This window comes from Cnephaeus nilssonii (genome assembly GCF_951640355.1).
Source record: "Cnephaeus nilssonii genome assembly, chromosome: 5".
Lineage (NCBI taxonomy): Eukaryota > Metazoa > Chordata > Mammalia > Chiroptera > Vespertilionidae > Cnephaeus > Cnephaeus nilssonii.
The window spans coordinates 25,083,287-25,098,895 of record NC_137076.1 but is presented as its reverse complement, the minus strand read 5'-3'; the positions used below and the strand labels follow the sequence as shown (position 1 = coordinate 25,098,895).

The 15,609-nt window shown below is 48.5% G+C and overlaps 1 protein-coding gene across 7 annotated transcripts in view; it reads left to right on the top strand.

The window, feature by feature from the left end:
• SMARCA4 (SWI/SNF related BAF chromatin remodeling complex subunit ATPase 4) overlaps window positions 1-15,609 on the top strand; it is an 89,262-nt gene that overhangs the window by 19,547 nt on the left and 54,106 nt on the right. For all 7 annotated transcript variants that reach the window (XM_079770480.1, XM_079770479.1, XM_079770484.1 and 4 more), the window contains 9 exons: window positions 1,276-1,408; window positions 2,430-2,834; window positions 3,158-3,256; window positions 4,200-4,458; window positions 6,654-6,780; window positions 8,470-8,643; window positions 10,268-10,441; window positions 11,596-11,763; window positions 11,850-11,900. In XM_079770480.1, the coding sequence (XP_079626606.1) occupies window positions 1,276-1,408; window positions 2,430-2,834; window positions 3,158-3,256; window positions 4,200-4,458; window positions 6,654-6,780; window positions 8,470-8,643; window positions 10,268-10,441; window positions 11,596-11,763; window positions 11,850-11,900 (1,590 nt within the window). The remainder of the gene's footprint in view (window positions 1-1,275; window positions 1,409-2,429; window positions 2,835-3,157; window positions 3,257-4,199; window positions 4,459-6,653; window positions 6,781-8,469; window positions 8,644-10,267; window positions 10,442-11,595; window positions 11,764-11,849; window positions 11,901-15,609) is intronic.

Genomic DNA, 15,609 nt, shown 5'->3' with positions numbered 1-15,609 from the left:
CCTGGAACTGTTAACACACACTCCATGCACATTTACAAACCTCTGTCAGAGGCCTGCTGTGTGTCCAGCCCAGTGTCGAGAGCATAGGAACCGGGGTCTGGTGGTGTGGAGGGGGGCGCACCTCCTGTCTGTACAGAGCTCCCACTCTGTGTGGAGACAAGCCCATCCCAGGAAAGAGGTGTGGAGGGCAGGCCCCCACCCAGGGCTCCTGTCAGCCTCCCAAGGGTGCTCTACCCTTTTCCCGTGTAGACATCCGGCCCTCCTGTCTCAGCCAGGCACCCTCTTGGCCTCCTTTCACTGTACACATATTGAGCTGCAGTTGATGGGGGGTTACCCATTAGATTAAGATCCCAGAAAGCAGGACATTTGCATTCACCAGGGCCTAGCAGAGTGCCCTGGAAGGGTCTTAAGAAAAGGTCCCCTTTAACAACCATTTCCATAGGGCCATGGTCGGCAAACTGCGGCTCGTGAGCCACATGCGGCTCTTTGGCCCCTTGAGTGTGGCTCGTCCACAAAATACCACGGCCTGGGCGAGTCTATTGTGAAGAAGTAGCGTTAGAAGTTTAAGTTTAAAACATTTGGCTCTCAAAAGAAATTTCAATCGTTGTACTGTTGATATTTTAGCTCTGTTGACTAATGAGTTTGCTGACCACTGCCATAGGGGAAGTGTTTGTGCTGAGCATTAGGAGGGAAAATAGATGTCATCGTTCTGCCAGAACAATGCCGTAGATAAGCCTCCCTTGCAGCTAGCAGGCAGGAGGCTGATATTGGATCACTGAGGACATCTGATGTATTGTTACCATACTCATGGGCAGAAGTTTCTGTCTGTCCCTCTGATTTACAGTCTCCCAAGGGAGAGGGTCCCTGATCTCAAGATCTGTGGTGACAAGGTTTCCTTGTGACAATGACAGAGAGTCCTGAGTCCTAGCTAAAACTGCCCCTGACCAGAAGCTGTCACTCATTTCCTTGTGGGATTCCGGCCATCTGAAACTGTCTCCTGTTCTTGCCGAGTGCCTTGGTCTTGTCCCCTTGCCCTTCAACCACTGGTCTCCTAGGCAGTCACCCTCCATTGGTTGGTATTATTTTATGTATCTGCTTGACACCTAGGTAGCTGTCAGGACCATGTCTTGGACCTAAGCTGCTTGGTCATGTTGGCAATTCAGTAAATTCCATAGTGTTTTCAGTGACATTGAACTCTTGGGCAGTGCTTTGCTGTGCCATCGCATCCTGTCCCCGCTTGCTGATCCTGCCTTGTTATTACCCCCTCTCTTGCAGCCAATGGAATCCATGCATGAGAAGGGCATGTCGGATGACCCCCGCTACAACCAGATGAAGGGGATGGGGATGCGGACAGGGGGCCACGCAGGGATGGGGCCTCCACCGAGCCCCATGGACCAGCACTCCCAAGGTATTGTTTTGTTTCTCTTCTTTCCTCATGTTTGTCATCTCCAGGAGTCCTAAGGTCATTTTCCTAATCAGGTCTCCCACAGGTAGACAGGGAGGACATAGGGCAGTGCGGAATCCCTACCACAGAGGGCTGTTGAGCTTAGGTTTGGCTGGTGCCCTGTTCGAGCTTTCTGTCTCAGAGCAGCCCAGGAGAGTGAATACCGGTGGGAACGAACTGTCTTTAGTGCTGGGTGTGAGATGGCAGCTGGGCAAGGCAGGCTCCTCAGGTTAGCAGCTCTGGTGTCACCCAAGAGTGTATTAGAAATGCAGATTCTTGGGTCCCACTGCAGACCAGCTCGGTCAGAATCTTGAGAGTGGGCCCAAGCTGCTTTACCCAGCATTCCAAGTGGCTTTTCCAGAACTTTGAAAAGTGACAGAGTAGTTGACCTCTTGTCATTAGGGCAGGAAGCTCAGGGACTCCCCAGGTCAGAGAAGTGAGGAGAGTGGGCCTGGACAGGGCGAGGGACAGGATGGGAGGCCCAGAGAAAGCCTGTATCTGTGTAACCTCTCAGTATGACCATCAGCAACTTACTGAAGGGTGCACCAAACAAAACCAACCACACCGGCTGCTGGTCAGTGCCCTCTGGGTGCCTCTTTTTTTTTTTTTTTTTTTTAAGTATATTTTATTGATTTTTACAGAGAGGAAGGGAGAGGGATAGAAAGTTAGAAACATCGACGAGAGAGAAACATCAATCAGCTGCCTCCTGCATACCCCCCACTGGGGATGTGCCCGCAACCAAGGTACAGGCCCTTGACCGGAATCGAACCCGGGACTTTTGAGTCCGCAGGCCGATGCTCTATCCACTGAGCCAAACCAGTTAGGGCTGGGTGCCTCTTGTTTGAATACAAGAATGAAAAAATTTGGTCATCCCATGTCTCAGGGTAGGTGCCAGTGTAAGCCGGATGGAAAGGTTATCGTCTTTGCCTTAAAAATCATTGGATGTATACTCTCGAGTGACCTCTGGAATCTGCATTTTCTGCAGGTTACCCCTCACCACTGGGTGGCTCCGAGCACGCCTCTAGTCCGGTTCCAGCCAGTGGCCCATCCTCGGGCCCACAGATGTCGTCCGGGCCAGGAGGGGCCCCGCTGGATGGCACTGACCCCCAGTCTTTGGGGCAGCAGAACCGGGGCCCAACACCATTTAATCAGAACCAACTGCATCAGCTCAGAGCTCAGATCATGGCCTACAAGATGCTGGCCAGGGGGCAACCCCTGCCTGACCACCTGCAGATGGCAGTGCAGGGCAAGCGACCGATGCCTGGGATGCAGCAGCAGGTGCCAACACTACCTCCACCCTCTGTGTCTGCAGCAGGACCTGGCCCTGGCCCTGGCCCTGGCCCTGGACCAGGCCCAGGACCAGCACCTCCAAATTACAGCAGGCCCCATGGTAAGGCCCACTATCTCCAGCCCTTGGGGGAGGGAGAAGTCTCAGCAAACTGACCAAGTGGGGGCAACAGTGTCAGGCAGACCTAGGCTCTGCTGCCCACAACTTTCCCCCTTGGGGCTGGCACAATGTCTGGTGCTCATGCGGGCAGGCAAGGCTGTTGTCAGGATAAAAGTTCTTTCTCCAGTTCCCTGCTTTCCCTTGATGCCCACACTAAGGGGCTTGTTGTTGGGTGTGTCCCCTGGAGGCAGGGCTGCCCGTGGGGATGGGTGTAGGATGAACACAGGACACATTTTATCCTATTGTTTGTTTTTCCCTATGTGTAGGTATGGGAGGGCCCAATATGCCACCCCCAGGACCTTCAGGTGTGCCCCCCGGTATGCCGGGCCAACCCCCTGGAGGACCTCCCAAGCCATGGCCTGAAGGTGAGTACCCTCTGTCTTGGTGACATTTCTGTGCCCTGACTTTTATGTCATGAGGTTACCCAGTGCAGACCCTGAGATGAGCCTGTCCAGAGAGAGAGAGGGCCAAGGACAAGTCCTCGCTTCTTCCTGCTGTCTTCTTTGTGTCTTATCGATCCCTGGTTATTTTCTAAAGTCTTGGGTTGATTTCACTCCACAATTCCTGCCCACCCTTGTTCTGTCCTGTGGGTCATAGAGATCCTGGGGTCTCTTTTAAATGTTAAGAAGAAAAGGATATGAATGAACAAGTTCACTGTGACTCCAGGGAGAGGCTGTGGAGAGGCACGGCTGTAGCCATAGACACGACCCTTCAGGACCTGGTGCCTCCACTCCTGTAGGTCACAGCTGATGTCCCTTCCCTCCTGGGATGCCCCCCAATACTATGGAAGCCAGCAAAATGACAGGGTGGTTCAGGGTTCTGTCTCCTCACCATGTTCAGTTTCTCTTCATTCTGTCAAATGTAGTTGTCAGCAAGGATTTGAGGGTCACTTCTGTTGGGTGAAAGCAGTAGACAAAATGGATTTGTTTTCTATCCTCTTAGAGCCTGAGGTTTAGTGATGGGCATAGACGAGCTAATCACTTAAATCCGATTTCATCTGAACTGAAGTCAGGAAAATGCTGCCCAGGAAGAACGAACTCAGGGTCGGCACTTGGATCAGTGCAGGGCTTCGGGGAAGGACATGTAGGCTGAGATCTGGAAGAGGCTTGAACCTTGAGGCAGGAGAGAGGAGACCCCTGAGTGAGAAGCTGCCTGCCATGCCAGTTCAGTGAGAGGCGGGGAGATGGGGAGGTGTGGCCCGGACAGTCTGTCTGTCACTGGGGCAGTGAGCACCATGCAGGCTTTTTATTTCCACTTGGAATTGACCTGAAGCTCAATGCTGTGCTCCTGCTACTTGACTCTCCCCAGGACCTATGGCGAATGCTGCTGCCCCCACAAGTACACCTCAGAAGCTGATCCCCCCTCAGCCTACAGGCCGTCCCTCACCTGCGCCCCCTGCCGTCCCGCCCGCTGCCTCTCCTGTGATGCCACCCCAGACGCAGTCGCCAGGGCAGCCAGCCCAGCCTGCCCCCATGGTACCGCTACACCAGAAGCAGAGCCGCATCACCCCCATCCAGAAACCCCGGGGCCTGGACCCTGTGGAGATTCTGCAGGAGCGGGAGTACAGGTGAGGGCACTGCTGCCGCATCAGGTCACCCCCAACCACGTCATCCCTGACACACGTTGGTGTGGTTTCCACTTCCAAAGGCCAATAGGGTATGCAACCAGAAATCACCCTATGCCTTTCTCTCTAGGTTGCCAGCTCCTCAATTGGCATGTATCCTTCCAGAAAAATTGTGTGCATATGCAAGCAGATAGGTACAGGTAGCCATATTGTCCCAAGGGGTTCATGAGGTATGCATCGTTCCTTCCAAAATGACATAGTGTAGAGATCATCCCCTGTTTGTCCAAAAGGAACTTTTCTTTTTTCCTGTTCAGTGTTCTGCCTGGTGAAGATAACATGTTTATTCAGCCAGCCCCCTGGCTGAGTGCACATTAGGTTATTTCTAATCCAGCGTTAAGACAATGTCTTAGTAAATGCACTTCTGCATTTGTTTCTAATTTCACACATGTGCACGTGTGTCAGAATAAGTCCCTGGAAGTGGCATTAATGGATACAGGGAACGTACACGGGAATTTCGTAGATTCTGCAAAGGTGCCCTCCACTGAGATCATACAAATATATGTTGGAGTGAAAGTATGTGTTTCTCCTCACCAACACAGTGTATCCAACTTTTGGTTCATCACACTAAAAAAGAAACCCTGCGAGCTCTGCAGTGGATCCTTCTCACTAGTTGCTGGCCCCTTTGCCAAGGCCTCCTGGGCACCATGTGGGATGCCTGGCACACCGTAGGTCTGTGATATTTCATCCCACACTTCTGGGGGCACCTGAGATTCACTCCTTGAGCACCTTGCACTTCCCATTTCCTCATTGCATTTATAATTTGTTCAGGGCAGGCCTCCCTTGGTGAGTGTAAGCTCCACGAGGGAGAGGCTGTGCCTTATTCACTGTATATTCCCAGAGGCATCAGTAAATCTTTGCCTAATGACCATCTCTAGAGTGCATCCCAGCTGTGACATGCCTTGGAGCCAGGTGCCTCCCCTTTAGGTTGAAAATGACCTGTGCAGATATCTTCACATTTCCCTGTCTTTCCCTCCTGTCTCTGTTCCCATATACCCGCCATCCAGCAGCTCATTGGGCCACAGACACTGCAGCCCCTTTTTCATCCCCCTTTGCATTGGTGGTGCATGACCCCTTGGTGAACCAATTCGTCTCGGCTCCCCTCCCCAGACATGGTTCTCCCCCCGTACTGTTAACTGCCACCTGGTCTACTCCTCCTGCCTGGGGCCTCCTTCCTCTCACACTTGCCTGTGCATTCTGTTTCCCACACAGAGGTTGGAAGTCTCTTTTTACAATTGACTTACACTAGATCCTATTCCCCAGGTTAAAACCTGCCATTCTGTTCAGTAAACTCCCTTCTGTTCAGTCCCTGTCTCATGCTTTGTCCTCGCCTATCCTACTTTCCTTGTTCCGATTTGCTTATTCAACAAGTTAGGCTTATTTCTGCCTAGGGCCTTTGCTTGGTGGTACATGACTCCTTGTGCTCACTTAGACCTCATTACTGAGGTCACCTCCTCATAGAGGTCCTGCCTACTCCCTCACCTCTAGCCTCCTTAAAGTAATGTTTAAATATTTTTTCCATTGATTCTTAGAGAATGTGGGAGAGGCGGGGAGGAAAGAGAGAGAGAGAGAGAGAGAGAGAGAGAGAGAGAGAGAGAGAGAGAGAGAGAGGAAAGAAAGAGATGGAGAAACAGAAACATCGATGTGAGGGAGACACATCAATTGGTTGCCTCCCGCACAAGCCACAACTGGGGCCAGGGACTGAACCTACAATCCAGGTATGTGCTCTTGACCGGGAATTGAACCCACTATCCTTTGGTGCGGGCCTACATTCTAACCACTGAGCACCATTGGCCAGGGCCATAGATGTTTAATTTTTTAATTCCTTTATGGCCCATATTTCTGATAAGGCTCCCAGGCTAAGTAGATTCCCAGGGCTAGGAGGGAGAGCCTGGCCTGCCTGACTCCAGAGGCTGGCTCACCCTGCTGAATGCCTTAAGTCAGCTGTACCCTGTCTGGTTTCCTGTTTGATGTAGCTGCCTTCCTCTGTGTTTTGTGGCTGGCATCCTTTTCTGAGCCATCTTCTGCCTCCCTCAAAGGATGGATTCTTCTGAGGCTCCCGCTTTAAAGATAGGGCATAGGTGGGCTCCTTGAAAGCAGTCCTCTCATTGCCTGTCCTTTTTTCTGTCTTTGCACCCCAGGCTTCAGGCTCGCATCGCTCACCGAATTCAGGAACTTGAAAACCTACCTGGGTCACTGGCCGGGGATTTGCGAACCAAAGCAACTATCGAGCTCAAGGCCCTCAGGCTGCTGAACTTCCAGAGGCAGGTAGGTGCAAGCACAGGCCTTTTCTGCCAATGCTGTTGCTTAGATACAAGTAATTACTTGCTGAGCAATCCTATCTAATAATAGACAAATATGCAAATTGATCATACCTCCGACACACCCACAAGCCACGCCCACCATCCAATCAGAGCGAGTATGCAAATTAACCCAAACCAAGATGGCTACAGCCACAGAGAGCAAGGTTTCCTAGGTAACAAAGGAAGCCAAGCTTTCTGCCAGCCGTTGCAGGCCTAAGCCTCCACTCAAGCTACAAAGTTTCAATTATAGAAGGTAAACAAATTCAAACAAATGGCGGCAGAATGGAGCTTAAGAGAGCAGGCCAGGGTTGCTGCCGGCAACAGGGTAAGCAAAGCTTTCCACACACCCTGGCCGGGCCCACCTGCTTAAGGCAACAAAGTTTCAATTATAACCCCAACACAAATGGCTGCGGGCTTCTGGCCTCGGAGGGAGCCCCAGGCTTGGCTCTGCTCCAGGCTACAAAGTTTCAATTGTAGAAGGAAAATAAATTCCAGATACCAGGGCCTCCACTTGCGTTGCCAGGGGGCGTGGCCTGCCTGCAAACCACCACAGGCCCCTCACTCGGGCTGCCCCATGCCCCAAGGGAACCCCACCCTGATCAGGGACACCCTTCAGGGCAAACCAGCTGGCCCCCACCCCTGTACCAGGCCTCTATCCTATCTAATAAAAGAGTACTATGCAGATTGATCATCACTGCAACACACAATATAGCTTCCCCCATGTGGTCAAAGATCCTGCCCCCATGTGGACACAAGATGGCCACCACAAGATGGCCAGCAGGAGAGGGCAGTTGGGAGGCACCCAGCCTGCAAGGGAGGGCAGTTGGAGGTGATCAACCCTGCAGGAGAGGGCAGTTAGGGGTAACCAGGCTGGCAGAGGAGGGAAGTTGGGGGCAAACAGGCTGGCAGCAGAGTGGTTAGGGGGTGATCAGGCTGCAGGCAGAAGCGGTTAGGGGCAATCAGGAAGGCAAGCAGGCAAGCAGTTGGGAGCCAGCAGTCCTGGATTGTGAGAGGGATGTCCGACTGCCCGTTTAGGCCCGATCCCTGGGATCGGGCCTAAACGGGCAGTCGGACATCCCTTGAGGGGTCCCAGATTGGAGAGGGTACAGGCTGGGCTGAGGGACAACCCCCCTCCGTGCACGAATTTCGTGCACCAGGCCTCTAGTTATTAAATAAATGTCCCTTGACCATTGAAAGCAACAGTGTCCACCCACACTTATTAGCTCATTGTGCCCTCCTTCCTCTTCATGACATGCACAGTTGTGGTACATGGGGTGTTCCTGGTGTGAGTAAGCATGGTTCCTTAAGATGGCGAAACAGGAAACTTAAATGGGTCTATATCTGAGGGGGCTGTACTTTTGAATGAGCCATAAGAAATATTTTGTGTGTGCTTGAGGGAAGGCAGAGCTGTAGACCTGAAGGTATAAGAGGACCTTCCGCTGGGTGTCCAGAAACAGCTGTCTCCTGACCTGTGCTTGCCTCCCCGGCCCTTGGGCATTTATCAGATGTCCTCCACATGCACACACATTTGTGCTTATGAGATTTGGCAAGGACCCTTCTGGAGGCAGCAGTGTTCTGCCTAGCTTGCACTGTGTAATTGTGCATTTTGTGTGGACATGACCAACGTGTGCCCATGTTTCTCCTCTTCCTGAAGCTGCGGCAGGAAGTGGTGGTGTGCATGAGGAGGGACACGGCCCTTGAGACTGCCCTCAATGCCAAGGCCTACAAGCGTAGCAAGCGGCAGTCCCTGCGTGAGGCCCGCATCACCGAGAAGCTGGAGAAGCAGCAGAAGATTGAGCAGGAGCGCAAGCGCCGGCAGAAGCACCAGGTGCGTCCCCAGCTGCTGCATAGCTTGTCCTGCTGGCCCTCCTGTGTACCTGGGTCCTCACAGCTCTCGCATTGTTGAGTCTTGTTTTGTTTTGTGTCTAAACATGCTGTTTCTCTTTTCTGTTTATGATAACACTATTTTAGGCACCAAGAATACATTCTTGAACAAAATTGAGTGGTAGGGAGAAGATGGGCCACAATCAAGGGATGTAAAATATTGGGAGGAGATAGGATATAAAGAAACATGAAGCAGTGATGGAGAGTGAAGGGGAGCTGTTGACACAGAATGGTTGGGGAAGTTTTTTCTGAGGAGGTGAGATCTGAGCAGAGATCTGAGGGAAGGAAGCCCCATGGCTATGTGGGCAAGAGCTTTCCAGATAGACAGGGAGGTGCAAACACCCTGGGGCTGATACGTGCTGTGTGTTCTATAAAAAGCAGGGGTCTCTGTGCAGCCAGAGTGGAGCGAGGGGGAGAGTAGGAGGAGGTAAGGACAGAGCGTGCTGGGCCTTGTGAGGCAAGGAGCAAGTTGCACTATTGCTCTGAGTGAGGTGGAAGCTATGGAGTCTCTTAGAGGAGGGATTGATCTAGGTTAGGTTTTTATTTTATTTATTTATTTTAAAATTTTAAATATATTTTTATTGATTTCAAAGAGGAAGGGAGAGAAACATCATTGATGAGAGAGAATCATTGGTCGGTTGCTCCTACATGCCCCACACTGGGGATCGAGCCCACAACTTGGGCATGTGCCCTTGACCGGAATTGAACCTGGGACCCTTCAGTTCTCAGGCTGACGCTCTATCCACTGAGCCAAACTGGCTAGGGCTAAGTTAGGTTTTCACGAGATCAGTCAAGGAGACCAAAATTTCTACTCAAGTAGGATTTGGGATGATTCTGTTTGTTGTTCACTCGTTATATTTTCTAAAGTTCTTCCAGTCAATATCTATTACTGGTGCAGTTCAAAATAATAGAAAAAGTCAATACTCAGTGTAGACTGCTGTTAACATTTTGGTGTATATATCTTTCCAGCCTTATTCTGTATACATATGGTAATCAAACACTGAGATAGGCATTCTTTTTTTTTTTTTTAATCCTCACCCGAGGATATGTTTTTATTGATTTGAAAGAGAGAGAAAGGGAGAGAGAGAGAGAAAAACATTGATGTGAGAGAACATCAATCGGTTGCCTCCTATATGTGCCCTGACTGGGAATTGAACCCGCATCCTTTTGGTGTACGGGGTGATGCTCCATCCAACCTGGCCAGGGCTCGAATAGGCATTTTTGTTCTTGAATTTTTTTGGACAATCTCTGCTATTTTCTTAAAATAAAATTCCTAGCAATGGAATAACTTGGTTGGAGGGCGTGAGCATTTTGAATCAGTTAATGTCTTGTCAGCTTGTCTTAGCAAGGTTGATTGTCTGTCTGTTGTGTACAAAGGAGGGCCCTTCCAACCACCCTCCAGCATTGAGTTTTATCCTTACACAGAAAACATGGAACCTCAGAACCTCGGAGGCAAACAATGTTATAGTATTGTCTGATTATGTCCTCTTGGTTTTAAACAAGCTGCCTTTAAAGTTTTATCGCAGGGAGTGTTACAGTAGTCAGTCTTGTCTTGTGTGTCCTTGTAGGAATACCTCAACAGCATTCTTCAGCATGCCAAGGATTTCAAAGAATATCACCGATCCGTCACAGGCAAAATTCAAAAACTCACAAAGGCAGTGGCCACGTACCACGCCAACACAGAGCGGGAACAGAAGAAGGAAAATGAAAGAATCGAGAAGGAGAGGATGCGGAGACTCATGGTAAAATTCTGCATTTGTAACTGTGTATCCCTTTGTGTGTGCACTGGGGACCAGGAATCCATCACCCTGTATTACACTGAGGCATTTTGCTTCTCAGAGTTAGAAGTGGAAGGATTTGGGTTTGAGAATCTGAAAGAACTGGCCTCAGACCTTTGCCCGGTCACACCAGCCATTAGAGTGCCTGCATGACCTTAGCCAGTTAGCTGGCTGCTTTATGTCCACCAGAAAATGAAGGTGGCAGCCCCTCCTGGCTGTGAGTCATCAATGGTGTGATCTGGTCCCCCACCCCCACCCTGTGTTTCTGACCATTTATTCCTGGGTGGTTTTCTAATTGGGTAGGTATTGATAGGCATTACTATGTGGACAGAGGCCACAGAAGTAAAGAGAAGGACATAGCCCTGTCCTCAAGGGGCTTGTGCTAACCCTAGGGAGATAGTTGCCCAAGTGACACAGTTTTGAGTGGTGGAAAGTGCACTAAAGAGAATGAAGCAGGACACATGGGATTGATAGGATGGTACTGAAAGGGTGAGCAGAAACCTGGAGGAAGTGCCTCCTAGGGATTGAGGAACCAAGGTCAAGGGCCCAAGGTAGGTAAAAGCCAATTGCAAGTGGCCCCTACAACAGAATGGTGCAGTGGAGGAGTGAGGTCAGAGTCCCAAGGGCAGGTCATTTGGGGCCTTGCAGGCCACAGGGAGGGCTTTGGATTTCATTCTGAACATGATGGGGAGTCATGAAGGCTATAAGCTGGGTAGTGTTGTGATCTGATATATTCTTAGAAAGCTGGGAGGGAGAGATATTGCTTAGACCAGGTAGAGAAAAGGGCTTCGATTTGGAGTATGTTTGTGAACAGATGGGACAGAACTTGATATTGGCCTTTATAAATAATTCTGAGTAGGATTATGTCTGTGCAGACAGGTCCTTACAGAGCCTAGCTCTGGGTAAGAGTTGGGGAAATACTAAAGGGAAAGACGATAGTTATGTGAAAGGCCTACATACAGCACAACGCAGGGTGTGACTAAGAGCTCCCTAAATGTGGGCCTGATTGCTGGTTAACAATAATTCCCAGTGGACTTCTCAACTCTGATTTGCCTTTCTTGGTTGCTAATGGACGAGCATGTCTTGCAGGCAAATGCCATAACTGCATGCTTTTACAGGCAGAAGATGAGGAAGGGTACCGGAAACTCATCGACCAGAAGAAGGACAAGCGCTTGGCCTACCTCTTGCAACAGACAGACGAGTACGTGGCTAACCTCACGGAGCTGGTGCGGCAGCACAAGGCAGCCCAGGTTGCCAAGGAGAAAAAGAAGAAGAAGAAAAAGAAGGTATGCTGGGGACTGGAGCGGCATTCTTGGCCTGTGCTGCCTCAGTCTCCCTGTCAGGGAGTGACTGGATCTCTCTTTATTTCCAGAAGGCAGAAAATGCAGAAGGACAGACACCTGCAATAGGACCTGATGGCGAGGTGAGGAACCAGGTTTTTGGTGTGTGTTTTTTGTGGAAATGTCAACCCAGCCCTGGACCTGGGGTCTGTTTCATTCTTTTTTTTCTTTTTCTTTCTTTATTTAAATTGATCTCAGAAGGAGGAAGGGAGGGATGAAGAGAGAGACAGAGATACACAAACACACAGAGAGAGAGAGAGAGAGAGAGAGAGAAACATTGATTGGTTGCCTTCCTCATGCATCCCAAGCAGGGATTGAACATACAAGCTGGGTATGTGCCCTGACCGGAATCAAACCCACCATCCTCTGGTGTATAAGACAACACCCCAACCAACTTTTTTTCTTTTTAAACTGTAAAAGCTGAATATGATGATGGTAAAAATCCATATATGTCTCCTGCCACCATCCACCCCTTCCTTGATCCCACTGCCCAGAGGAAACATTGTTAACTATTAGGTGTTTTCTCCCAGACCTTTTCTATGCTTGTGCCACATTATTTACTTTTCAGTTTTTATTTTCATGTATTTTTAGACTCATGTGAGGTGTAAGAACAGTACAAAGAAGTTATGTGCACTCTTCACCCAAACTCCCTGTTTTCACTATCATCATTTTTTCCTAAACCATTTGAGCATCAGATGCAGACATTGTGGCCCTTTTCCTCCACGTGCTTCAGTGTGTATTTCTAAAACCAAGATAATGCGTTTCCATAATTGTGCAGTGATCAAAAACTGGAAATGAACATGGATGCGATACTACGATATAATCCATAACCATTATGAAGGTTTCTCCAATTGTCCCTCTAGTGCAGTGATGGGCAACCTTTTGAGCTTGGTGTGTCAAACTTCGCCAAAAAACTGAGCATAACTCGGGTAGTGTGTCACTTTGAGGAAAAAACATTTCGCAAATGTTTCATCCTCGGCAGCGGCCGCGTGTCATCAGAAATGGCTACGCGTGTCAGTGCTGACACGTGTGTCATAGGTTCGCCATCACTGCTCTAGTGTCTTTCACAGCAACAGAAAACCCCAGTTCACATGTCACACACAGTGGTAGTCCCTTTTGTCATTGATCTTGAACAGCTTCTCGCTTTTTCTTTGCCTTTTGTGACCTTGGTATTTTTGAAGAAGAGTATAGGCCAGGTATTTCCTACAGTGGCCTTCAATTTGGGTTTGACTGATGTTTCCTTGTGATTAAAGTCAAGTTACATGTTTTCGCAGGAAGACCCTAAAGTGACGCTGTATCCTTCTTGGGGCGTCACATTGGGCATGTGTGGCATAGATTTGTTCTGCCACTGGTGCTGTGACCTTGATCCTTGATCTCTTGGTGTTGACCAAGGCAACCCCACTGTGAAGTTACTGTCTTTCCTTTTGTAATTAAGCACCATGTGGGAGATACTTGACACTACATATATTGTAACTCCAAATACCTCTAATTCACTGGTTTCACATCCATAGGTGATCTTTGCCTGCTTCTATTTTTTAGTTGGCTTTCTGTAGGAAGGAAAAGCTTCCTCTTATTTGCTATTTGGCCCATAGGCCATAATTTGCAAACCCCTGGTATGAGCTCATGGATTCTTATTTAGTTTAATCCTTCATTGTCAGTATTTATTTATTTTTTATTTATTGATTTGAGAGAGGAAGAGAGAGAGAGAAACATCAATTTGTTGTTCCACTTATTTATGCATTCATTGGTTGATTCTTTTAAAAAAAATATTTTTTATTGATTTCACAGAAGAAGGGAGAGGGAGAGAGAGAAACACCAATGATGAGAGAGAATTATTGATCAGCTGCCTCCTGCACGCCCCCCTACTGGGAATCGAACCATGGCCTCCTGGTCCACAGGTCAATGCTCAGCCACTGAGCCACACCAGCTGGTCTGGTTGATTCTTTTTTTTTTAATATATTTTTTATTGATTTCAGAGAGGAAGGGAGAAGGAGAGAGAGAGAGAGAGAAACATCAATGATGAGAGAGAATAATTGATCAGCTGCCTCCAACATGCCCTACACTGGGGACTGAATCCGCAACCCAGGCATGTGCCCTGACTGGGAATCGAACCATGACCTCCTAGTTCATAGGCCAATGCTCAACCACTGATCCATGTGGGTCGGGCAGCTGGTTGATTCTTGTATGTGCCCTGACGGGAGCATGACCTTGGCCTATCAGGACGACACTCTAACCACCTGAGCTACCTGGCCAGGGCAGTATTTATTTTCATGCTCAAATTGTTCCAGTTGGACCAGTAGGAGCCCCTTCAAATTGGTTCCTGTGTCCTTTTGATCTGTCCCTATCATCCTTTGGGGGCTTCCTGACTTCTTTGTACACCAAAATGGTATAACCTTACCTTCTGATTTCCATGCCTGAGCCCTGGAGTCAGCCATTTCTCTAAGGAGCCTTGATTCCTTTTCTCAAAGAAAAATATTTTAAATTCAAAATCTAGGAGTGCTCATTGCTTCTGGGTGTCATTGCTTCTAGGCCCTCTCAGCAGACAGATGTAGGAAATAGTTGTATGTGTGCGTATACATGTGCATTGCTATTTTTATATACTAATATTAACAAATCATGAGATCACACTGACACCACCAGTTCTAATCCAATACCATGGGGTTATTTCTGTTCTTTCCCTTTCCACATTGAAACAGCAAAAATCTGGCTGTCATTGGCCATGATACGCTTTCCTGTTTGCTCAGTCCTAGGATACACATGATATACATTCAGAATTCCTAATGTGCCCCCCAATAAAAGGAGCCTCCTAGAGCATTTGAGATCTTGCTCCCCGGCATATGTCATCAGTTTGGCTAAATTAAACTCTTATAAAAATTCAAAAAAAAACAAATACAAGGAGCCTCCTAGCTAGAGGTCAGTGTTTGTTTCGAGTTCTTCATTCCGAGAGTCTGTTCTCTAAATGTTGTGCACAGAAGCTACTTGGATTAGTTCTCCCCTCATGCCCCTGTTAGTGTGGTTTCCCCCACCTTTGTTGGTTTTATTTATTTGCTCATTGTTGATTTATTTAGTGTGTGAAACACCAGCTTGTTCCAAAAGTCAGAACCGTACAAAGTGGTCCACTCAGAGAGGGGTTGTGCTCACACACCCATCTTTCCACAACATTCCTGCCCACCTCCTGAAAGCAACTATTCTGGTGTAATATACTCATTTGGGAGAAAGATACATAAAAGTGGGATGTGTAAATAAGAAGTGTTGTTTTTAGTACCTCCCCTGGCTCCTTGTCCTACTTCCCAAAGGGAAACCATGAGTAATGGAGTGTTTGCTCCTGGCCTTTACTATGCATGAGCCACTGGACAGCTTTTCTTTTTCTCATATAGCATTGTATCTCAGACAGCGCCCCATGTTAGCTCATGGACACTTACCATATTCTTTCTACTTTTAAAATTTTAATTTAATTTTATTATTGACAGTATTACAGATGTCTCCCATTTTCTTCCTTTTTACCCCCAATTCCCAGGCCTTCCCCATGCTATTGTCTGTATCCATGGGTTACGCATATATGGTTTTTGATTAATCTCTTTCTGTCCCTTCCCATTCCACCATCCACCCCCTACTAAGATCTGTTATTCTGTTCCATGTATCCATACCTCTGGATCTATTTTGTTCGTCAGTTTATTTTTTTCATTAGACATATAAGTGAGATCATGTGATATTTGTCTTTCTCTAACTGGCTTATTTGGCTTAACGTAATAGTCTCCAGGTTCATCCTTCTTACAGCTGCATAGTATTCCA